General features: G+C 47.3%; 1 protein-coding gene across 1 annotated transcript in view; it reads left to right on the forward strand.

The window, feature by feature from the left end:
• The window catches only part of COL22A1 (collagen type XXII alpha 1 chain), a 236,758-nt gene that overhangs the window by 198,144 nt on the left and 14,824 nt on the right, over positions 1-23,790 (forward strand). The window contains exons 51-59 of the mRNA XM_069465956.1: positions 1,102-1,155; positions 3,766-3,819; positions 8,417-8,470; positions 12,767-12,820; positions 14,229-14,273; positions 15,103-15,156; positions 16,751-16,804; positions 21,139-21,192; positions 22,735-22,806. Coding sequence (XP_069322057.1) covers positions 1,102-1,155; positions 3,766-3,819; positions 8,417-8,470; positions 12,767-12,820; positions 14,229-14,273; positions 15,103-15,156; positions 16,751-16,804; positions 21,139-21,192; positions 22,735-22,806 — 495 coding nt within the window. The remainder of the gene's footprint in view (positions 1-1,101; positions 1,156-3,765; positions 3,820-8,416; positions 8,471-12,766; positions 12,821-14,228; positions 14,274-15,102; positions 15,157-16,750; positions 16,805-21,138; positions 21,193-22,734; positions 22,807-23,790) is intronic.

Raw genomic sequence — 23,790 nt, forward strand, 5'->3', positions numbered from 1 at the left:
ACCCAGGAACTCTGACTCTAAGAGGCTGCATCCTAACCGATACCCTTTATTCAATGTGATTACCTTGTATTAATAAGCATTGCCTCACTTAGCCCTCATCTCTGTAGGGTGTGGGTAATTTCTAGGCATTCACTGCTAAGGAAACTGAACATTATAGATCTTACATGATTCCACCAAAGCTAACAAGAGGCAGAGGTGTGAATTAGCCTGAAGAACCAGTGGCTTCCTCACCCGGCCAGTTCAGCTCCTAGTTTATCCATTGATTCAAGAATATTGAGTGTCTGCTATATCCCAGGCACTGTTTTAGTTCCCATGAGGAAAGAATAAAAAGAAAGTCCTTGACTTCATGAAGCAGGATGTGTGGGAGAAGGGAGACAGACAATAAACAAATAATAAGTCGATAACACGAGCATGTCAGACGTTGGCAAGTGCTACAAAGAAAGGACAGAAAAGGCACCTGACTGGGGTGGTGATGGACAGTGGCTTTCAATTTTGGGTCTGGTAGGGAGAAAATCTCTAATTAAGAAACTGATATCTGAGCTAAGACCTGGAGGAAGGGAGGCTGTGGCCTGTGGATGGGTGGGTGATGAGAATGCAGAGGAAAAAGCACATGGAGGAGTCTTGAGGCAAAAGTGTTCCTGGGGCTCACTTTGTGCTGCTTACTTACCTGCATAGAACTCTTCTTCTGTTATCTATGCATCTATCCATCCCTGAGTTGACGCAAGCAATGGCCTTCATAATCTCTTGAAAGTTATATCCAGTTGCTAATTTATTGCCTTCTGTCCTGAACTGTTCCCTGATATTAGCCAAAAATGTCCACCCTGAAGTTACACCATTTACTGTTTTCTTAGGGATAACTGGATGGTTAATGTTTTAGCCCTTCCTAAAACATGGCTGCTGTTCTCTCAACATCTTGGATTTCCAGAGAATAGTTCAGCCTGATGAGGAAGACAGAAGCACATTTGATATAATTATGGTTCAGGCAGCTGGAAGAGGGCACAGAATTTAAGATCCAACCATTGCTTTAAGTACAAAGTGAAAGGTGCTGATGACCTCTTTCCAGGTGCACAAGAGACTAGCTTTCTGTCTTGTCTTTTCTAGGGTACAGATGGAATTGCGGGAGCTGCTGGACCACCAGGAATCCAAGGGCTACCTGTAAGTTCCTTAGGGGACAGGATCTGCTTTCTGTCTGTCTTTCAGCCTTTCTAGAACCTTACATGTTTGCCAACACTGCCCTGGTCCTCTGCACTGTTGCAGCTCACACACTTCGAGATTCTATCCACTGCTACAACTTTACATTGGAGCCCTGATTACTTTGCCACTAAAGTAAAGGTTTGGATGAAATGACCTGGCCATCTGTGATTCCAGAATTCAGTTTACAACCACCAGTGTAAATAGACCCTAGATTTAGACCACATATGTCCATTTCTTGTCAGTGTAGTTTTCATTTTGAGCAGGTTCAGGGGTGTGGAAATGCTCAGAGCTAACTCACTCTGAGCCTGTGGTATGGGCCAGGCGAATGCCAGACAGGAGGTAGCCACTGTTGTCCTGACTATTTGAAAGAGGAGAGTGAATTTGAAAAAGAAGTCAAGGTCCCAGAATTACATATGGTGGTGATGGCATTTGAACCCAAGGCTTTTACCTCAAAAGCCAGATTATATTCATTTCATGAAGCTGCCAGAACCACTCTTGGTTTCAGTGCCATAAAGCAAGGGATGGACCACAGTTTAGTAGATATTGGAGTAGTAGCCACTACCTACTAGATGCATGGCATTTAAAGGAATATGCAGTACACTGATAGCTCATATCTCATCTGATTGTCCTTCCTGCTTTAGCCCTTTAACTTAAAAAGGTCCTGAATCATTTCCCCATTTTATAAATAAGGAACGAGTGAATTGGAGAAATGAGATGATCAGTTCAGGGTCACACAGTGAGGGTATATCAGAGCCAGACACAAACCCCAGTCCACAGGAATCTCACCAGCGTATTCCAAGGCTAGCTAGCAAGCAGGTCACCCCTAGCCTGGTATCTCTGGACTCATGCAAAGGTCACCTTAGGATTTACTTAGAACAGCTTCCCCTTTTTTAAATAAGGAAGACAAAGTCCAATGGGGTTAAATTACTTTTTCAAAGTCATACAAGAAATTAATGTCCAAGTTGAGAGTTAAGTCAATTGGAAAACTCCCAATTCACTCTTCTTTCCACTATTCCACATTGACCTACTGTGTGGGGTGGATGGAGTTGGGGACCAGAAGGACCCTGAGATTGAAAAATCACAGCCACATGGTTCCTTTTAGGGTAGTCATCTGTTTAATCCTTTTGGAAGCAACTTAGCTAGAAATCCCAGGATGAATATAATATAAAGCCATGTGCAGGCAGATTTATACTGATTCTCAGATAGCAAAAGATTTACCAGATAAAAACCAATGGCCTGTTTGCCTGGGTTGAATATGACATGGAGCACAGATGCCAAACCATTACATGTCTAGGAATTAAACTATATTAAATAAGACGTCGATTCTGTCATGGGGCCCTTGGCGAGTTATGGTAGCACTTGGAGCTGTCCGTGGTTCTGATACTTTACCATAAACATCAAACCAGAATATAGGCGAAGTTTTCCTTGTTCAAACAGTGGCTATTGATAGTTACAAAAGAGAAATTTAAAAAGAAAAGCTAAACAGGACATAATAATAATAAAAAGATGCTTACACATTTAAAACGTGACTATTGTATTTTGAATTAAAACATAAAACCATTTGTTAATCTATTTGCCATAGGATGAAGGCCTTTACTTTGATTTTGGATAATGAAAGGAGTCCCTTGTCATTATTCTTGCAAAAAGAATATCCACTTATCATTTTTTGTTGCTTTTTTAAAAAATAGTTTGAGAGTATACAACATATGTGAAGCAATATAAATGTAGAGTTCTAAGTTGTTACGATTTTCCCCTAATCTTTCATAGCTATGTAATAGCTATCTATTTAGACAATAAGTGATGGATGACTCATATTCATCAAATATTTTCAAAGCCCTAATTTAACTAGCATAATTAAGTCTTTGTCTCAGGTTGACAAAAAAATGTCTACTTCATGTGCTTTTGTGTTTGTGGTGTTATGATGTAGGGGAGGGGTGGATATTTTGTCTTATTGTGGCTATAATTTTGCACTGGTCTAAGTGACAATATGTTTAGGATCTCAAATGTCATGCAACATAGTAGTATAGAGATGTATTTCACAGGGGCAAGAGATACTAAAAGCAACCATTGGTGGTAAAAAGTTTAGGAGCCTCTGAACAAATGATGAAAATAATCAAACCTTCTGTTATGCACACCCCCTGGTCAGCTGTCCACTTGCACAGGCTCCTGTATTCATGACACTTTGAGGTGACAGTGCTGTGGTCTGTGCTGTATGAGTGGAGAACCTGAATTTCAGAAAGGTTGGGCACAAATGCAGAGTTGGATCTGGACCCAGGCTTTGAGGACCCAAAGCCCCAATAGCTTCTTCCCACTGGCCTTCCAATCACCAGTTTTCCCTGAGCCTATGTAATATGGCCAGAATGAGTCCTGGTGTGCACACCAATGGGGGTAAGCACGTCCTACTCCAGGGCGCCTCACTGCTTTGTGCAAGGCAAAGCAATGAGGCTGCAACAGAAGCACTCCTTGCTTCTAACCAAACACTTGTTCTTCCAGCCTATGAGACAGCAATCATTTACCTCCAGAATGGCAAATAAGAAGTTTCATGGTGTTTTTATATCTCGGATCTTTTAGGGAAAAGAAGGTCCTCCTGGTCCTGAAGGCCCATCTGGAATACCTGGAATCCCAGTAAGTGGTGTTTGGTTTTGTTTTAGAAAAACCTAGTGTCTCTTTATAAAAACAAGCGAACAAAAACATATTCTACCATTGTTACTGCAAGGCATGGCCACTATTGGAATTTTGAGTGTTATAGAAAATTAGAATAAAAATAATCAAAAAGATCACTAACTTGTTTATCAGTCAAAGTCAACTAAATTTTTGGTGGAATCACTCTTAATCTTCTTCTTTTATACCGATATTGGCCATTGCTTATTTATTTACATAGTATTTTTTCCTTTTTCTCTACATATGTATGTATATATATAATTGAAACAATCAGCACATATACAATATATAACTATTTGTGATAATATAAACATTTTCCATTTCTCATGCTAGTGTTAATGTTCATAAACTTTATGTCTGACATATCCAGTGAAAGCACCACAATATATATGATCATTCTTCTGTAGCCTCATAAATCTTAGATTTAAAAAAAAAAACTGTAATGGGCAATTTTATCCATAGAATTTAAAAATTTCTTTATGATTTCTTTAAATGTGATTTACTTGTCAGAGTACAACAATGTCTAAGTTTCTTGATACATACTGCAAAATTACTTTCCAAAAATGTTGTTCTGAACTTTGCAATTTAATATACTTCTCAGTAGGGTCAAGGTCTCCAAGGCATTTGTAATAAGGTTTCTCCAGAAAGGCCACACATTGCCTTCTGCACTGAGAGTGAATTTTCTGTGCCTCTGGGTTTGGGCTGTGCCTACTGCTGCAGCATCTGCTCACTACAGCCCCCCACACGCCTCCAAGTCTCCTCTTTTGTTCCAGCCACGCTGGATTCCTTTTGGCTCCTAGAACAGGCAGTGTGCTCTCCTGCCTCACTGGATCCCGCTCCCCCCCCCCCCCCCACAGGCTACCAGGATGTCTTTTGTTTTCTTTTACTAGCGGATCCTTCAATTCTTCCCTTCTAGTCCCGGGCATCACCCATCCCTGCCCCAGGCTAGGATGTATCCTGTCTTCCTTTCCTTCCGGGTGTCCATCTTAGCTGATAATCACATTTCTATTGGTATAATGGATTCATTAGTCATTTGTTATTCTCTGATTTGATTAAATCACTTATTCAACAAACTCTAATCATGCACCTACTGTTGGCTAGATCCAGGGACATAGCATTGAAGAGTGAGTGGCCAGTAATCAGGTGGTTCTCTTCTGGGCTATGGATTCCATGTCAGCTGGAACTACATCTGCTTTCATTCAGCCTTGAGTCCCCACCATAGTGAGCACATGGCAGATATTAATTAATAAAATATGTGTATGAATGAGTTGCTTTCACAGAGCCTTCCTCCTGGGATATCTGATGTGTGTTGTCCTCAACTGAGAGGGCATTTCCCAAGCGCCATCAGCCGCCCTGTCTGAACCCTGCAACCCAGAGGTTAGGTAACCTGTCCAGGGCATGCAGATCTGAGGGGCATGCTGGGATGTTGGTGTAAATTGCAGCCCTGGAGGCTAGTGTGTCATAGCAACTAGGAAACATGCATTGATTGAACTCTAGCAGTGGCAAAGCTAAGGAGAGAAAAGCCCAGTTTAGATTTTGCATAAACCCTTTATCCTCTATGTTTTAGAGTACTGCAGAAGAGGAAAATAGCCTCGTATGTGATGATGTCATTTTCTTCATAATATCAACTCCTTTCTCCCACCTTTCCTTTGTCTCTCCCTCCCTCTCTTCCTTTCTTCCAGTGCAACTCCCATCATGTCATTTCCCTTCTCACTCTTGTGCTTAGGCTTAAGCCAATGCTGGGCCCCATTATGTCTCTGACGCCTGGTGGATGAACCACTGCTTTCTTCCCTTTTATCTCTATCACGCCTGCCCCCTTAACTCCACCTGCCCATACCCCTCATTCCCAGCTACTCTAACCTACCTTGTCTCCCTCCCACAGATCGTTCCTGCCTGGGTAACTCTTCCTCTCCCTTTGACCTGGGCAATAGGAGTCACAATAGCTCTCGTGTACATTGTGCTCACTGAATGGAAGGTTTTGTGCAAAGCGCTTGCTATAAGTTAACACACAGCACCCTCACAACAGCCCCACCAAACTGCTCTTCCCAAGGTCTCCCCTAGAAGTCATTTCCTCCCAGGAGATACCCTTGAACCTCCCCAGAGGGATTAAGTAGGAACCTGAGCTGTGCTCTAAGACAACTCCTTTCATCCTGCACCATGGCAGTTAGGGTATGAAACCATGCGTGTCTGCTGATGTTGTGTCTGCCTTCACTCCACCCCCTCCCAGCAAGCTCCCGACCTGTGCCAGCATCCGAGGTGCCAGACACACCCAGATGTGTCCCAGCCCTCAAGGAGCGGTTTCGTGGAGAAGCCAAACAAGAAAGAAACAGACTTTGAGGGGACACCTGGGGCTTCCTGGGGGAGGTGACACTCAAGATAAGTATTCAGGTCAAGTTTTCTAGGTAGAGAAAGCTGAGAAGGGTTGGGAAGAAGGTATTCAGGTTGAAAGACCAACCTCAAAAAGACATGGATATATTATTCACTTATGTTAACATAAGAATTTTTTTTTTTTTTTTTTTTTTTGAGACAGTGTCTTGCTCTGTTGCTCTGGGTTGAGAGCAGTGGCATCATCATAGCTCACAGCAACCTCACACTCCTGGGCTCAAGTGATCCTCCTGCCTCAGCCTCCTCAGTAGCTGAGACTATAGGCATGCATCATGCCTGGCTAATTTTTCAATTTTTAGTAGAGACAAGATCTCTCTCTTGCTCAGGCTGGTCTTAAACTCCTGAGCTCAAGTGGTCCTCCCACCTCACCTCCCAGAGTGCTAGGATTACAGGCGTGAGGCACTGTGCCTGGCCAAGAAATGTTGATTGCTTTCATTTCTGCTAGATTCTGGGAGAGATGCAAGACCCTATAAACTTTGACTGACATTCGAACACCAACATTAACTTCCATGAAGTAAAACTATGAATCTCTCCATTTGTTGAAGGCCAACTGTGCGCCATGCACGGTGCAGGAAAGACCCTTTATATGTGGGTTACCACATTAAATCCTCACTCTGCAGTGTATGTGTGAGGATTCCTATTTATTAAAGGTAAAAAAAATGGGGCTCTGAGAAGTTAAAGACTTGCTCAGTAATGCACAGTTAGAAGGGCAGCCTTCCTCTCTGACAAGCCACATTTATTTCTCAGATTATTCAACAGGCCTCAGCATTTTCTCAAGTGATATTCTTGCTGCTCCCAGGGGACCAGGTGTCTGCACCAGGAGTTCCCCAGTTCTTCCCTCGGCCTCCAGCCTGGGTTTGCTGGTCTCCCTCTGCTGCGTGTTTCATCCTGTGCCACTGCTTTCCTTTCTGTGCACTGCTCTCTCAGCCATCCTCCCCGCTGCCTCCATGCACAGGGAGAAATAGTTTTTGGAGTTAAACTTTTAATTGAAGAGGATCAATACAAAAGTTGGTTTATTTGGTATTAACACATTTATGCCAGGAGCAGCATTCATGAGGAGTTACAGGTGTACATAGAGCATTGAGACTGTAAGCCAGGTCAGTAAGTTTCGATTCCTGTCCACAGTGGCTTCTCATCCAGGCCAAGGTGCTGATGTTGAAGTCGCTGGCAGAGAATAGAGCATGATTTCATTAGCAGCTGAGGCAGCAGGGGCAGTCTCTTACCAAGGCCTGTTTTGTTGAGCATTGCAAACAGAAGCATTGGCCCTAAGCCCCCCAGTGACTTTGCAAGGTGGGCTTATCCTCTTTCTTCAGGAGAGGAGGCACTAAGGAGCTGAGAATTTCAATAACTTTCCCTAGACACATGCCCAGTACGTGCGAGCAGGATTCAATCCTCACTTGGTTGGACCCAGTTTCCTTCTGGCTTGGTTCGTGCTGCTTTCTTTGCCCAGCACCTGGGTCCAGGTGGCCCAGGATTGGAACCTAAGTCTGCTGATGTCATAGCCTCATCATGCAGAGCTATCTTTCCCATCTTCGTGGACTCCTGAAGAAATCATCGTCTCTTAGATATAAACGTGAGGAATGTAGCACTCTGTCTACAGCAGGAAGTGGGCTAGTCAGGGTGGGGAACAGGTGGGGGAATCACAGAGTCATAGCTTGAGTTCATGGAAAGAAATGAAAAATGCCCATGGCCTTTCTGTGACGCAAATAGCTCCTTGCAGTCATTCACTGAGCCCTCATGTGTCCCAGGCCCTGCGCTAAGTGCTTTCCTGCACGTTTTTGAATGTCCTCATCTTCATCAGCACATGCATCTCCCTCCCCACCATCTTCATGTTCAGCCAGACATGAGGCCCAAATGTTCCCTGCTTGACCTCATGAAAATATCCAGGAGGAGCTTCCTTAGATCAATAGTGATAATAATGACATTATTGCAAGATATGTTGCTTTTCCACTATGTGCCGGGTCAGAGTGCAGGTCAGAGACCCACAGCCAGAATCTTGCTGTTGGGGAAGAAACCAGGAAATCAGAGCAATTCCATCCATTGAGATGCCCCCTTAACTGCGAACCGTGAACACGGCTGCTGGAATCTAGGCAGCAAGACATGCTGAAACTGCATCTGCCGCTCCCTCTGCTCTGACTGTCTTTGACCTGATCACCGACTTGAGTTTCTCTTGCAGGGAGAAGAAGGCAAAGAGGGCAGAGATGGAAAACCAGGTCCCCCTGGAGAGCCGGTAAGGGGCTCTGAACTTCTAATCATCTTACGTTCCAAATTCATAATTTCTCAGTAACAACCAACTGCTCTGTGATGAGGAGCTGTTGTGAGCCAAGCACCAATGTAGGTATTTTCTATGCATTCTTTTATTTCCTTAACCCAACAACCCTGTGAGGTAAACACTACAGTTTGCATTTAAGGCTGAAGAAAGCGAGTCTCAGGGAAGTGAAATGATGGCCCCAAGGTCACATGATGGGCTGGTGACAGAATCAGAACCTGAGCCCAGGGCTCCTACCCACCTCTCCATGGTTTGTCTCACTGCCCCTGGCAGCCTCAGTCCTAGTGCTGTCGGAGGGGATGCTGGGGCAGATCGCACGGCCTGAGTAGAAATCTAGTGTCTGAAGAGACCGTGGTACCCACTGAAAACTTGGCGGCACCTGCTGGCTCCAGGCCTTGTGAGTTTGCCTTTTTTTATTTTTTCCTCTGGCATAGAATTTTTGTTGTTTTGTTTTTGTTTTTCTTTAACGTCAACTGTCCAGGGACACATAATGAGACGAACCAAGTTCCCATAAGGACGTCTCTGTGGCCCCAGTAGCTGTTTGTTGGGAGCATGCAGAGATTTCCAAAGACCCGTATCTGTGACCTCAGAGCTGTGCACACGGAGGTTGCCTGTGGGTCGGGGATCCGTGGTCATGAAGATTCCTCAGTTCCTGGAAGCTCTGGTGTCTTCCCAGAGCCCTTTTATAGCCACTGCACCCAGGGGACAATGAAGGATGACATTGGTGGTCTAGGGACTTGGGTTCTCTAAATGTCAACCAGTTAACTCATTAAACACCAAGATGTCCACACAGTAGTATACCAAAAGCTGCTGGAAAAAATGACATTCTCTAGATACTGACACAGGGCTGCTCCATGACTGATCGTTAAGTGAAAAAGCAAAGGTGCAGACCTTGTGTGTAATATCATATAACATTTTTCCTAGTGTTTACATAAAGGAATTCTGGGAGACTCCATAAAACCCTAGTGAAAGTAGTTTCCATCAATGGGAGAATAATTTTTAGCCAAATGGATAGAAGAATGAGAAGGCAACTTTATACTCCACAGTATTTTATTTTATTGTTATCTTTTTAAATTTTTGGAGCCATGTGTATGCATTACTCATTGACAAATTAAGTTTAAAATGCAGTGATTAAATAAAAATACTTTATGCCAAAATTTCAACCACAACAACAACAATAATAATAAGAGTAATAAACTGGCTCTGGATACAGCCACGCTCCTTACAGGCTCTGTGTCCTGGGGCGAGTCAGAAGGCATCTCCGAATTTCAGTTTCTTTTTAAAACAGAATGAGAAGAATACACCAACTTGCCAGAGTTGCTGGGGAATCAAAGGAGGTGAAAATTTTGTTCAATGCATCAGGCTTATCTGGCTTTTAATTATTTTAGTAAGTTACTTTTCCCCACTGCCCCAGTTTTAAGTCCTGGTGAGGTCAGAGCTGCAGAGCCTTCAGAACCACTAAGTGGAATTACATAAAAGTTTCTACAGTGAGGTTGATGTTCCATTTAATTTGTGTGGTCATCAACTATTATGACTCATTCTGAATCTGATGCATCTTGCTGGAAGCACCTCCTTTATCATTTTACACTGTGCTCCAGATGCTGAGACCAAAATTCACTGCTGAGAGGAAAAGAAAGAGCTTTCAGCAGCCGAGCAAAGTGAAAAGTTCCCGCTGAGTCGCTGCAGGCCGACGTCTAGCAGAGCTGCCTGGGGTGGGCAGATGGCAGCCAGCCTGGGTGACAATGCGGCAAGTGGGGAGAGAGGCGCAGATACCACACAGTGGCTGACAGCTGCTGTGTGTGCACCTAGGGCCAGGGACACTGAACACTTCATTGCATTTTCCAACGTTGTCCCAGAAAAACCTTATGGGGAGTGGGCACCACAATTGCCCCCAGAGGAGGACACTAAGGCACAGAGAGGCTGACAGCTTGGCCAAGGTCATAGAGCTGGTAAATGAAGCATCGAGGACTCACAGCCCCAGAGGCTGGCCCCAGAGTTAACTGCTGCAGAGCAGGGCATCTGCCTTACTGCAACGGGTGTGTTACCCTGAGAGGCTGTCATCTGTAGTGCAGGATAACTGAGGACACTGGTCTTCAGTTGCTCTGCTTATCGAATGCCCATGAGGCTAGGAACTGGGCATCTGCTGACTTAGGATCAGGCCTGTTCTGGGTAAGCAATGGTCAAAGCAATGGGCAGTGAAGGAGGAGATGGGGCTGGTTCCATTGGACAAGGCAGGACTGGCCTTGGGTGCCCATTCCAGAGTTACCCAGTTGGCTCATTCTCATGTTTCAGTGCACAGCCATCCTGATGTTTAATCACTCCAAGGAAATTGGCACAGGAATGGTAGAATCTGGTATCCGTAAGATCTCAGAGCAAGGGTTTGGATGCAGGTAGAACATTTGGGAGGTGATCCCGTGAAGCACTGAGGGAGTGAGGGAATGGAGCTGGAAAAGAAGGGACTCATGAAAAACAGGCTGGCAAGTGGTGACTCCAGGAGCAGCTGGGGCCCGACCTCACTGGGACCCTCTGATTGCTCCTGGGGACATTAACTCCCACACACTTGGGCCTTCCATACTTCAAAATCAAGCACCTGCTAAAGTCAGGGAACATCCTCCTTCTGTGCACACCCTTCAGGTCACCTGTGCAGAAGTTGTTCAACAAAGGTCAGGCGCCCTCCTGGTTGAGCCCAGAGGACTTGGTTGGGAAATGGCAACATCTGCTACAGGTGGTAGGGGGTCCCTCTTCACTTTCACTTGTCCCTTCAATTCCTGTATGTGAGGAACACAAATGGACAGACAGGCAGGTAGACAGATAAACAGTACCTAGATGGAGACCTAGATGAATGAATGGATGGATAGATGCACAAATAGATGAATAGACAGTGTTGAGTTGTCTGTTGCTTAAGTTTTATTAAGAGAGATTTGAGCATTAATTACAGTGTAGATGAATTTCAGAGACTCTGGAGCCAAAATGCCTGGATTAGAAGATTAGAACTCCAGCTGTGTGATTTTGAGCAGATAACTTAACCTCTCTGTGCCTCAGTGTTTCTTCTGAAGAATAATGAGGGCACATCGCCCATTGCATTGCAGTCAGGCTTCATTGATATCATAGTGTAAAGCACTCAAGTTGTGCCTGTCACACCGAAAACCTGCAGCAGCTGCTGGCTGTCCCATTTTTCTGCTGGCTGTCACAGTTGACGATGGGGCAGAAGCCAGGCCAGGACTGTGCACCCTCCACCCTCAGTTGCAAAGACCTATGAGGGAGAATTGTCCCAGATTTACAACTATGTAAGAGATGCAGAGAAAGGAAGTGACACCCTAACATCACACCGCTCGAGTTAGAAGAGCTGGGATAGAAGGATAAAAACCAAAGAAACCTGGAAATCAAAGCTTTGTGCCCCACTCTTCTCTCTGTAATTTTTTCTCTAAATCTAAGGATGTTCCTTTCCTTCTACTGTCCCCCTAGTGGGCCCAGGTGATCCTCAAGGTTCATAACCTGTAAAAACAAGATGGACCAAACATTTGGGGGGTGGGCATGTCCTGCAGGCCCAGCAAGCTTCCCCCACTGGCCGTCAGCCAAACTTGCCCTTCCCCCGATCTCCTCTGCTCCCCCCACCCCACCCCTGCCCGCCCCTGACCCCTTTATGTGACTTGAGCCCCCAAGGCTCTCATTGGCTTTTATTCCTGGCTTCCTCCTGTGCCGGGCAATGCTGAACTGCAGGCAGTGAAGAACTGTAAACAGCAAGAATGTCCCTTAACTTCTGTGCATGTGAGAGGAGTGGAGAGAATAAGATTGTGTATGTCACAGGTGCAGCTGCTGTCCTGAAAGCAGCGTCCCACTCTCTCTGGGGTGTGGCACTCAGCTGGAATGCAGTCTGGCTTTGCTATTTAATAACTTTCCAGACATGTGACTTCTTTGATCCTCAATGTCGCCACATATCAAGTGCAAGAGTTAACAGCTGCCTTGAAGTGTTTCTGTGAGTAGCTATAAAGTCATACAGAAGCAAGATGGGCATATGATTTCTCACCCAGACCGGAGTGCTTCTGACACTGACAAGGGGAGATGAAACATATGTAACCAGTGCCACATGGTGGAGAGTCGTGTGGACTAAAATGGACCAAAATTTCAGGGGAAAGGGCTGGCAAGGTGGACAGAGACGGGCTTGTAGAAATAGGACAATATGAAGCACTGGCAGCCAAGAGCAGGAAAATCCTTACCATGTTGTCCTCAAACTCTTCTGTTTTTGCTTATTCTCAGGGCAAAGCAGGAGAGCCGGGTCTACCAGGACCAGAGGGTGCCCGAGGCCCACCTGTAAGTGCTGAGCATATGTTGTCAACCATAGCGTCAAGCTCCTGGCCACACAGCTCATGGCTGCGCCACTGTGGGCAGAGCCAGCTGAGACTGCCTGACCCCGGGTCCCAGAAGTCCCTCTCCCCGAGACAGTGGTATTTCTGTATAATCAATTCATCTTTTTTGTATACCATAGCTGTAAAACTCATTTTCAAAATTTCAAACCTCATTACCTTGTTGTTCTAAACTTTCTTTGTTCTTATTCCATTTATTATAATTTCAGTGGGTTTTCTCTGGAGAATAGAACCTAAAAATGAGTCTTAATTTTAGTTCCAAAAATTTTCCATAGCTGAAGTTTTTTTCCAGTTATAAAAATAATCCATTCTCGCTGCATAACAACAGTAATGATGATGATAATAATAAGAAAAAGAATAAGAAAAAATTGTATAAAGAAGAAAATAAAGTTACTTCTAATTCTACAACACAGAGGTAAATTTCTTTAACATTCTAGTGTATTTTTCTAGTCCTTTTTTATGTATATGAATTCCAACATCTATATATTTCAATCTATATCTAGCTATCATACATATAGATCTACACAGACACTATTTTTTTCCATAAAAATGAAATCGATGTATTTTAGAGCTATTGGATTATTTTTTTTTGCTTAATGTTTTATCTCTTCATAATTTTAAAATTATTTACACAATTCCTTAAATTGTTTTTGGAAAAAATATGATTTGTAACGAAAATCCTAAAATTACTTTGCAAGACGTAGCAGATCAAAATGCTAGTTCTGTTTCTTTAATGTTATTTTTCTTTAAAAAAAATCAATAATTTGGCTAGAATTCAATAAAGAGGAAATAAAACATAAAAACATAAAAATCAATTTTCTTTGCTCCTAAATTCCCTTCTTTTTCAAGTGATTGCCCCAGAAGAAACCTGAGAATGAGGAACACTACCTCTTCTGGGGATTATAATAGTGGTCCTTTGTGAGAGGCAGGCCTAGGTGTGGCCGAGGGAGCAAGGAAGGGGCCCTGGGACCCACTCTGGGTGGAGGCAGTGTTGTCTACAAGGGACCCTTCTGACTCAGCAGCCAGGCAGGCGGGGGCAGTCCAAGGTGGGGAGATCAGGAGGAAGACACCTGGAGCAATGCCCAACACCCTGAGGCATTTACAGGACAAGCCCTGGCAGCCTCGTCCACAGCGCAGAGGGAGCCAGGGGAAGAGCTCTCGGTGTCCAGTCACCAAGCAGCTGGCACTGTGCCTGGCACAGGGTAGGGCTCAGTGCTCTGCAACTGGTAGCAAATGTGGGGGGTGGGGCGAGCCAGCGTGAGCCAGGGAGGATGCAGCCAGGTGGAAGTGCCCCTGTGCCTTTCCTACCTCATCAGCATGCTCTTTGGTGGAATAACCTCATTCTCTTTCCCCAGGGCTTCAAGGGACACACAGGTGATGCTGGCGCACCTGGTCCCCGGGTAAGTGAGCACCTCACTGTGGAGGTGATCCCAGGTGAAACGGAGGGAACGCTTTCTAGGCAGAGGTGTCCTGGAAGAGGGACAGGCCAGTGCAGCACCTTCCCTGAGAGAGGACAGTGGGCACACCAGCACAGCAGCACTACGGCAGTGTCACCCCCTCTCTTGGTCTCTTTCCTCTGGGTGGCTCTTCCGGGGGCCAGACCTTGCTGTGCAGCCAGCCAGTGTGGCCAGAGCAGTCTGGACTCAGGTGTGGTCTCCATCATCTGTGCCATCACATTGACCTTGAGCCCTGTGAGGCTGGTGCTGTTGCGAGGCTGATTTTGCAGAGGAGGAAACCGAGACCCAGAGGACAGGGGTGATGTTCCCAAGGTCCCAGAGCTTATATATAGAAAGCATTAGCTTTACCCCGGATGGAAAGACCTCAGAGCCTTTTTTTTTGTCCTTTAACTCCTCTCTTCTGAATGCCCAAAGTGGAAGTGACCCAGAGGTCAGTGGGTTAGTCCCCTTACATGTTCTAGATAATGAGGAGAAAGCAGGTGTGGAAATGGTCAGCAGTAAGGAGGCAGAATTTCAAGCGGGTGTGCCAGAACCTTCTTCAGTCAATATTCTTTCCCATCTGCGCTGCTCAGAGAGGCAGAGTGTGGCCCCAGGCACTCGCAGCTGGCCTCAGATACCCCGCAGCCCCCAGCTCGGGGCCAGAGCTCTGTGTGGAGAGGCTGATGGTCCTCTGGGTCTCTCCAGCTCTCCCAGGTCCTCAGATGCTGCTGTGGCTGAGGCAGCCAGTAGCCGGAGCATCTTCTTCCCTAACCTCAGACCTTTTTGTTCCTAGGGAGAGCCTGGTGCCACAGGGCCCCCTGGCCGGGAAGGGTCACCAGGAAAAGATGTAAGTGTGGGTCCTGTGGGGACTGGCTGGCCCAAGGGGGTGGAGGTATCAGGGAAGTGACACCCAGAAACTGTGCCACAGTGGCTGGTGGCAGCCCTGCCTAGAGGCACACACAGACGTCACAGAGTCAGTCGGTCTGCACGAGACTGTGGCTTCCAGCCTAGCAGGTTGGCGCCTGTGCCTTGCAATTGATGCAGAGGCTTTCCTGGATCAACCGTGATTGGTTTGCCTGCTGGTACCAATGACAGGCCTGTTGGGTCTGACCGTAAGTGGGCTAGAGAGGCGTTTCAGAGTTTCTCCTGGGTCACTTCTCTTTCCTTGTGAACTCTTTAGTGCTCAGAGCAACCATGCATCCAGTTTACACTGCTCAGTGGCGCTCGCTTTTATTTGGTTTTAGGATCTGCACAGAACAAGGACAGTTTCCATCTCAGTTTACAAATGGAAAATCTGAGATCCAGAGAGGTTAAGGGACTCACTGGAGGCTGCACAGAGAGTCAGAGGCAGGCAGAGCCAGCCTGGAGTCCTGGGTTTGCCAGCTCTAAATTCCTCCTGGGGATCAGCCACTGCATGTTTATCCTGTAGGGTGGCCTGACATGTGGGGTACTGCCTGGCCCCTTGGGAACAAGTGCTTGTCAGAAGCGTGGGCACAAGGTCCTGAGGTCCAAAGTGTCCTCATGCTCGCCCTGTGACTCCCTCAACACCTGCCTGTAAACGCTGATGGACTGGACGCTTCCCCAGTGGCCCTTGGTGCACAAGAGCAAGTTGGCTCTTTGGCTGATCTGGAGCGATGGAGCTGGAAGGATCCTTAGGAGAAATCTGATCTAGCTCACGTGTGTTTTCTTAGCAGTAGAATCCGTTTTGTGGCACCAGTCTAGCATGTGGAGCCCCAGGCATACAGCTAAAGACAGAGCCCACCCCGGCCCTGCCCCAAAAGGGTCCTCTCAGACACTGAAGGGCAGTTTGAAAATCCTAGTTTAGTGCACCCCCTCACTTCAACTTACAGAAAAGCTACGCAAGGCGCCACCCGGGCAGGAATGTGGCTGAGCGCAGGAGCCCAGCATGCCAGAGGATGGCAACGCTTGCTCCCTCCATCTCAGCTGTCGGACTCCTTCATTTTACAAATCCATTTTCTGGAGTGTTTTACAGCCTGCTTTATGTAGGAGCTTGTCCAAGTTTCTGCTTTTTCATCCATCGCAGAGGGAGGAATATGCACAGGTCATGAGGCTGTTTGGAAGACCATGTGAGGTGGTGTGGTGTATCACCACTACCTTGCAAACTGTAATGTGCTGTGTACCTGGCTGGTGTTTTTCTTACTGTGGTGACTCCAGCATTGATGGTTCAAGCTATCAGGAAACGAACTTCAAGAAAGCTTCTCTGACTATTTAGTTAATAAATAAATGGATGCATGGATGGGGCTTTCATGCCTTTACTCGCCACCAGAAGTGAGTTTGTCCATATTTGGGATAACTGATGATTAATGATGACACATTTTGGACACAGGTTGTTGGTTCTCTTAGATAATTTGGTGAAGTTTGGCCCATATTTCTTTATGCAGCAACACTGTCATAACATGACCTCTCTCTGTTTATTCCAGGGTGATACTGGACCCACAGGGCCACAGGGCCCCCAAGGACTGAGGGGCCCACCGGTGAGTTTTGCTTTGAGACTAAGGGGCTCCATGTTTTCACGGGGCCTGTCACCGCAGTAATATTTGGTTGGTTCACTCTGGTGCAGCTATAGGTGCTGTTAAAAAATGGCGATATGTCTTAGCAATTGGTATATAGCCACTGCCCTAAGCCCCCTCCCCCACACACCCCAGCTTCTTTTCTGGGACTACCCACCCACAATACAGAAATTAAAAAGGTGACTTAAACAACAGAAATGTGTTGTCTCGTGGTTTTGGAGGCCAGAAGATCAAGGTGAGATCAGCGTCAGCAGAGCTGCTTCCTTCTGAGGCTGTGACACAGAACCTGCTCCATGCCACGCCCCCGGCTCCAGGGCATTGCTGGCCAGACTTGGCATTCCTTGGCTTGTGGAAGCATCACCCAATCTTGGCCTTCATCTTCATGTGGCGTTCTCCCTGCCTGCACGCCTGTCTCCGAGTTCCCCCGTTTTGTAAGGATACCAGTCCTTACTGGATGAGGGGCCCACTCTATTCCAGTATGACCCGGCTTTAACTAATTACACTTGCAATGACCTGATTTCCAAGTAAAGTCACGTTCAGAACTACTGGGTTTTAGGACTTCAGCAAACTTTGGGGCTGCACAATTCAACCCATAATGGTTCAATCCATATGGTTGATAAATATGTTGAATATTATACCTGCCTGTTTTTGCACTGAGGCAAATCCTTCTCTCAGCTAAGAGCAGCCTGAGAGAGTATGAGAGAAGAGGTAGAAAACATGTTTAGGTGCCTAGTGCTGTGCGAAGAGAGAGCCTACATTATCCCATTTAAAGCCAGGGCCCACCTCAGAGAGGCCACTGTAATGCATGTGTCTACACTTATCATCATTCACGGGACCCAGGCTAAGGAGAAAATCCCCCCTTCAGCCCCACTCCAACCCCACACTCCAGAGGGAGCCACTGTTAAAAGCATTTTAAGTATCTTTTGAAATATTTTCAATATATCTACAAGCATACAGAATACATATTTTTTACACAGCATTTTACCTTTTGTAACTTGCTTATTTTATATAACTTGTATGGGTATGTTTCAAATGCATAATGGAATAAACAAATGCATGAATAAACCTACCAGGTAGCTCTGTTGGCCTCCTAAGTGGAGGTTACACAGCTCCACGCCACACAGCTTTAGATGGGTTTAAAACTGAGACTTCCTGACGCCAGATCCTGTGCTCCCCCCCTGCCATGGGCGTGCCATATGCTTTGTCTTCCAGATCCTAGAGGGGGAGTGTGTGGCAGATGCTGTGCATTTGGGTGTCACACCTTCTCTGAACTCACCAGGGGAAGCTGCGTTCTCCCCTGATGGGGCCACAGTGACTCAAATGACCCTGGGACATGGATCCTCAATGGGATGATATCACCCCCACGGGTCAAATGCTGGTTCTTGGGGTGTCAAAAGCTTTTATTCTTTATGTCCCCCACATAGGTGTGCATACAGTACCTAAGCAGATGCAGAGCTGAGCTGTGGTATTAAAATTTCATATGGAGAATTGGGGGGAAAAGGTCTAAAAAGGCAGCTGGGGTCCCTCTTGCTCTCTCGCTGAGCTTCTGCATCCCGCTCTGCAGCGAAGCCATCTGGGCTTGGTTTCTGCCTCTCCCTTGTTCATCTTGTGGACTAGGTTTGTTTCTCCACTGCTGCCGGGCCTCAGTTTTCTCATCAGTCAAGTGGAGACAGGGAGCTATAAGAATACAGCAAGTTAATCCACCTAAAGGACGGAATAGTGCCTGGCTCCTGGAATGTGCTCCATGCCACCTCTGTCCCTGGAGAAAGGAGGGGGCTGTATCTCTGCCTCTCTCCAAGGGTCTCTGGACACAGAGCATGGCTCACATCCTCCAGGCATGCAAACACCTTCAAAGGCAGAAGAGGGAAAGGGAAGTGACATTTGGGGAACAGTGAGTGCTCCGGGACAGGTGTGTGAAGTGGAGTTGTGCAGCTAGCCCAGGTGAGCCGTGGAGGGCTTCGCATGCCACGTGGAGGTAGAGCTGAAAGCCCAAGGTCTCTGAAGGCAGCCTTGTGGCTCTAGTTTGCATCCATCAATGCTGAGGTGCATTGCAAGAAATTTGTCACCAACAATAAGTGTTAAAGTTTGCCAAATATTTTTTAACACATTAGAGCAGTTTCCAGTTATTTCTCTGACAACCTCACTGTCAGCTGGAACTTATGTGTTTTCCTGGGTGAGGAGAAGGTTCCTAGCCAGCCCAGCAAGTTCACACAACCTTGAACTGGATGCTGAATATTTACAGGGTGCCTCCATTCATAGCTGTGGTGACTGTGAATGAGTGAACGGCCTGAAAGCTTTCGTTCTGCTTTCTTTAAAACCAGCAGTTACACAGGGCTAAGACTAGCCCATACAGTGACCACCCCACAGCCACCAGCCTCCAACAAACCTTGGCAGAGGTCACTGATGGGGACTGCATGGAGCATTTACATGATTCATTCGTTGAATTCTCCCCAAACCCTGTGAGGCAGGTGCTACCACTCTCCCCATTTATAGACGAGAATGGAGGCACAGAGAAGTCTAGTAACTTGCCCAAGATCCCACAGAAGTTAAGTGGCAGAGCCAGGATTTGGACTCCAGCAGTCTCCCGGCCTGTGCCGGTGCCCTGGGCTTCTCTCTGTGCCTTGGCCCTTACCTTCCCACAAAGGGAGCATTAGAGGAAGAAAGAAGAGAGCTATCACTTCCATAGGGATGAGCCAAAGCACATATTTTTAGAGGGACTCAGATGGGTTGGTGGGTGGAGGAAGGCACAGGGAGAGTGTCCTGTGGCATCACGGAAGGGCTGGGCGGGGTAAGCAGTCCACAAATACAGGCTCTCGCTCCCATCTCAGCCCTTACTAGCCCAGCTATCCCAGGCGGGTCCCGCACTTTCTCTGTGCCTTGGTTTCCTCATCTGTGATACAGGGATAAAGACATCTACATTATATGATTCCCAGGAGGATCTGGTGCCATGAGGCCTGTGAATTACCCATGATCACACATGGGTATTTACGATCACTGACCACAGGTGTGTCCTTAAGGAGGGCAGAGGACTAGGGAAGGGGTCTGTGCTGCCCAAGTTCAGACCTCAGCTCCCTTCACTTCCCTCGCAGGCAGGTTGTTTAGCATTTCAGTGCCTCAGTTTCCCCATCTGTAAAATGGTGAAGATGTTTGTATCTGATGTGAGCAGTGAGTTAATGCACGTGAAGCCCTTTGAAGAGTGTCTCGTATGTAAGCAGCATCCGGTCAGCATCATCGCCTTTTTACTGGAACATGTTTCCGTGGAGCCGACACATTTGTGAATACATGATATATTATGCTTCACAGATTATAAGGCATTGGCACCTTTTGGTTGAAGGATCAGTGGAGCGTGGTTCTCTGTGATGTTCTTAGTGCATTATTTATAACAGCAAAGAGCCTCCTGTGTCTCTGGAGCCGGTCTAGATACTGGGGTAGAAAGAGCAACAAGGCACAGACTCTGCCTTTGGGTAACTCACAGCAGAACAGGGAGCCAGGTGAAGACACGGCGTCCAGCAGGAGTGCACCTGGGCGGGGACACCTGGTGGGCAGAGGAAGTGGCCAGCACAGCCTGGGGAAGTTAGGCTGTGGCTTTTAGGCTGAATAGGAATTTGATGCTGAAGGGGGTAGCTACAAGCATCTTGAGCTTTCTGATTTTCACTCTACTGGGATCTTATTGGTTAAATGTATTTGCAAAAACTACGAATGTGCACAAAATATCCATCAAGTTAGAGACTGTTGGAATTGCGAGAGTCAGTCCTAGAATCTGGAGTGAGTGGACCTTCCCCACAAGCCATTTTTCTTCTCTGTGCCTCAGTATCCACATCTCATAAATGAGGCATAATGGTGCCCCAGTCAGCGAGTAAAATGCTGTGAGCACCTGGACATGCTTCCTAAGCTGAGAACAGCACTGCGGCAATGTGGGCAGTTATTTGTAAGCCAGGTTGTGTTAGATGCCTTCTCTGTTCATAACACAGCACCCGGGTTGAAGGATGAATGGGTGAGTGGATGAATGTGTCACGATTATTTACTGTGCCCAGGCTGTGGGCACCAATCCCTGAGCTAGGCTCTTTCGTGCCCAGGGACTCATTTAATTCCACAACCATATTATGAGCTAAATATTATGAGCTCCTTTTACAAGCTGCAAAACACCCTGTGAGGAATGGGGCAGTGTACTGCGAGCCACCCTGGCTGGAGTAACGATGCTGTGTGAAATCAAGCCCTCCGCATCCATCAGTCTCTCTGTCCCACTGTCCTGCTCTGTTGCCTCCTGGCAGAATGTTGATTCCTGTTTTTTCCACTAGGGTAAGAACGGCTCGCCGGGATCTCCAGGTGACCCTGGCCCCCCAGGGAACCCCGTGAGTACCTTCCAGCTACTGTGTGACGGCATCGGGGCAGGCTCTGCGGGAGCTTGTGGCTCATGTCACACGTTGTTCAGTCTCTATCCGGGAAGCATTGGTGGGGAATACGGGTCTGAATGGTAGAAATGGGCTGAAGGCAAGAAGATTGGAAGGAAACCTCTTTCAAAGTTTAAATACATGTGATCATGTACGTGGCTCTCTGTTGACTACAACCATAGGCATCTAAAACTATTAAACACTAAAAAACAAACTGTGTAGAAGGTCGTAGGAAGGTGTTTGGTGCTTTAGGAGGATGAGAGGACAGGGTCAGGCTGAGCGACGCTCACCATCTCAGATGGCAGGGTGAGCATGCACCGTGGGGTGCACAGGCTGCAGGGAGAGTGGGAAGGATCAGCGGGAGGTAATGGAGACAAGGCCCAGGATGAGCCCGCAGGGTCCTGGTCATGAGATAGCACATGCAGGATTTGGGGTTCAGGCCTAGCAGATGGGGAGACATGCTGGGGAAGATGGTTCTTTGCTGGGTCCTAGGGTTGAATAAGATAAAGTCTGGACCCAAATCTCCTCCCAGCACAACCTGCTTGTATTTTTATTTGCTAAAACTGGCAACCCTATTTAGAAGGCCACCTGCAAGGTGTGGTGAGTCAAGCCACAGTTTCACTGGGCAGAGGGCCGACCAGTCCTGGTTGGGTGTTCCCTGGCACCATGGGGACCATCTTATCCAGGTTTGCTGGGAGCCTTCCCAGGTGGAAAACCCTGCATCCCGGGAGCCCGCCAGGCCCGGGCACACTGGACATTTGGTCACCCTAGTGGAGACCATCCTCCTGTCGAACCAGGGATAGCTGTGCAAAAGGAACCTCTCGAGCAAACCTAGTGACCTCCCTTGGGGATGAGCTTGTCGCTGCTGGTGGACAGAGCAGATGGGGTGGGATTGGGCGGTGAGGTTTCCCCTACCTCCACTGCCCCAGTGCACAATTGGCCCCAGAGGAGCCGACCTACCTGCAAAGGCTTCTCAGAATCCTACAGACCTTTCCCAAGGAGTGATTCTACCAAACCGTGAGCCGTGGCAGCCTTGTGGAAAGAAGTGTGCCATCTCACTAGAGGACTCCTTGCAGGGGCCACACACACATCTGTCTGTTTTGTTAAATATCTGTCCCATTTTGATTTTGTTGCTTCGAATGAATGGCAAGACCATCGACTGTTTACAGGGACATTTCTCATCTCCCTCCACTGCCCTGTGACAACCCTATCAGGAGTCACAGGACCCCATGTCTCTTCCTGACCCATTCCCTCCATTGCAGGACAGAATTCTGTTCTTCTCTTCCTCCTCCTCCTCCTCCTTCAGAAGGGGTCTGGCTGGGGTGCTCAGGCTGGTCTCAAACTCCTGGTCTCAAGTGATCCTTCTGCCTCAGACTCCCACCTCTCTTCTTCCATCTTGTAGATGTCTCAGGCCTTCAGGATACAGAGTGATCAAAAAGCTTCTGAATCTGCCTGAGCCGACACATGACCTTAAAGAATTAATTCCCTCCATTCCCTCTGCAGGGCCAGAAAGGAAGCAAAGGAGAAAATGGCAGCCCAGGACTTCCTGGCTTCCTGGGTCCTCGTGGGCCTCCGGTAAGCAGAGAACCCCAGTGGGGACCCAAGACACTTGCCTCTGGGTGTGACATTCACATTTAGTACCTCGCCTGCCACCTCCTGTGTCTGCAGGTGCATTTGCTCAGGCGGTGATGACCTGGTGTGGGGTCAGAGTTGCACCGTGATTTAGGAGACAGTGTAGTGCTCAGAGGTCATGCCCGCGAGGGACTCTCAGCGCGTCACCCCCCAGTGGTGAGCTCGTAGGAGAGTCTCCTAACCTCTGTGTGCCGCAGCTGCCTCCTTATTAGAATGGGGATAACAGCATCTGCTTCCGAGGATTAAATGAGATAATCCCTGTGAAGGGGTTGACAATGGTTCCCAGCCCACTGCAGATGCTCAAGAAATACAAACAATTGCAGTGGTGTCTGCGGTGGGATAGTGGTGGCAATCGTGATCCTAGAACTTAGAAACCATTTTAAAGATGAGCAAGTTTGGGCTGTAGTGTCAGGACACTTAGGTGATTTATTCAAGGGCAGACGGTCAGTTTGTGCTTTGCTGGCCCTAGTCTGGTCTCCTGACTTGGCAGCTGGATGCAGAGAGAAGCTGTAAGGTGTAAGGTGATCTCTGCCAGGTTTGTGGGCAGGGGTTGGGGAAGGATTCAAACATTTCAAACTGGGCCGCCGGTGCAGTCTGTATGCTCCAGCCCACACCATGGATTGCTGACTGATGAACAAGGGCTGTTGTGTGTCACATGCAGGAAGAGAGAGCTCACCTGTGTTCCTGTCCAACCCCGCAGCCGAATTCTCACCCCTCGGGATGCCCAAGCCCCTCTTTGACCCTTTCCTACCACGCCGCCTAAGCCCCATGTGGTTCTGTCCACCGATCTTCACTTGGGCCTAGTCACTCAGTGGCTCCACTGTTGAAGGCGAAAGCCTCCCTCTCCATCCCCCTGTTAAATATCTGCTGCCACTGAGCACCCAGGAACCCAGCCCTCTGGACGCCTTGCAGCACTTATTCCTCAGT

This window comes from Eulemur rufifrons, chromosome 3, assembly GCF_041146395.1.
Source record: "Eulemur rufifrons isolate Redbay chromosome 3, OSU_ERuf_1, whole genome shotgun sequence".
Lineage (NCBI taxonomy): Eukaryota > Metazoa > Chordata > Mammalia > Primates > Lemuridae > Eulemur > Eulemur rufifrons.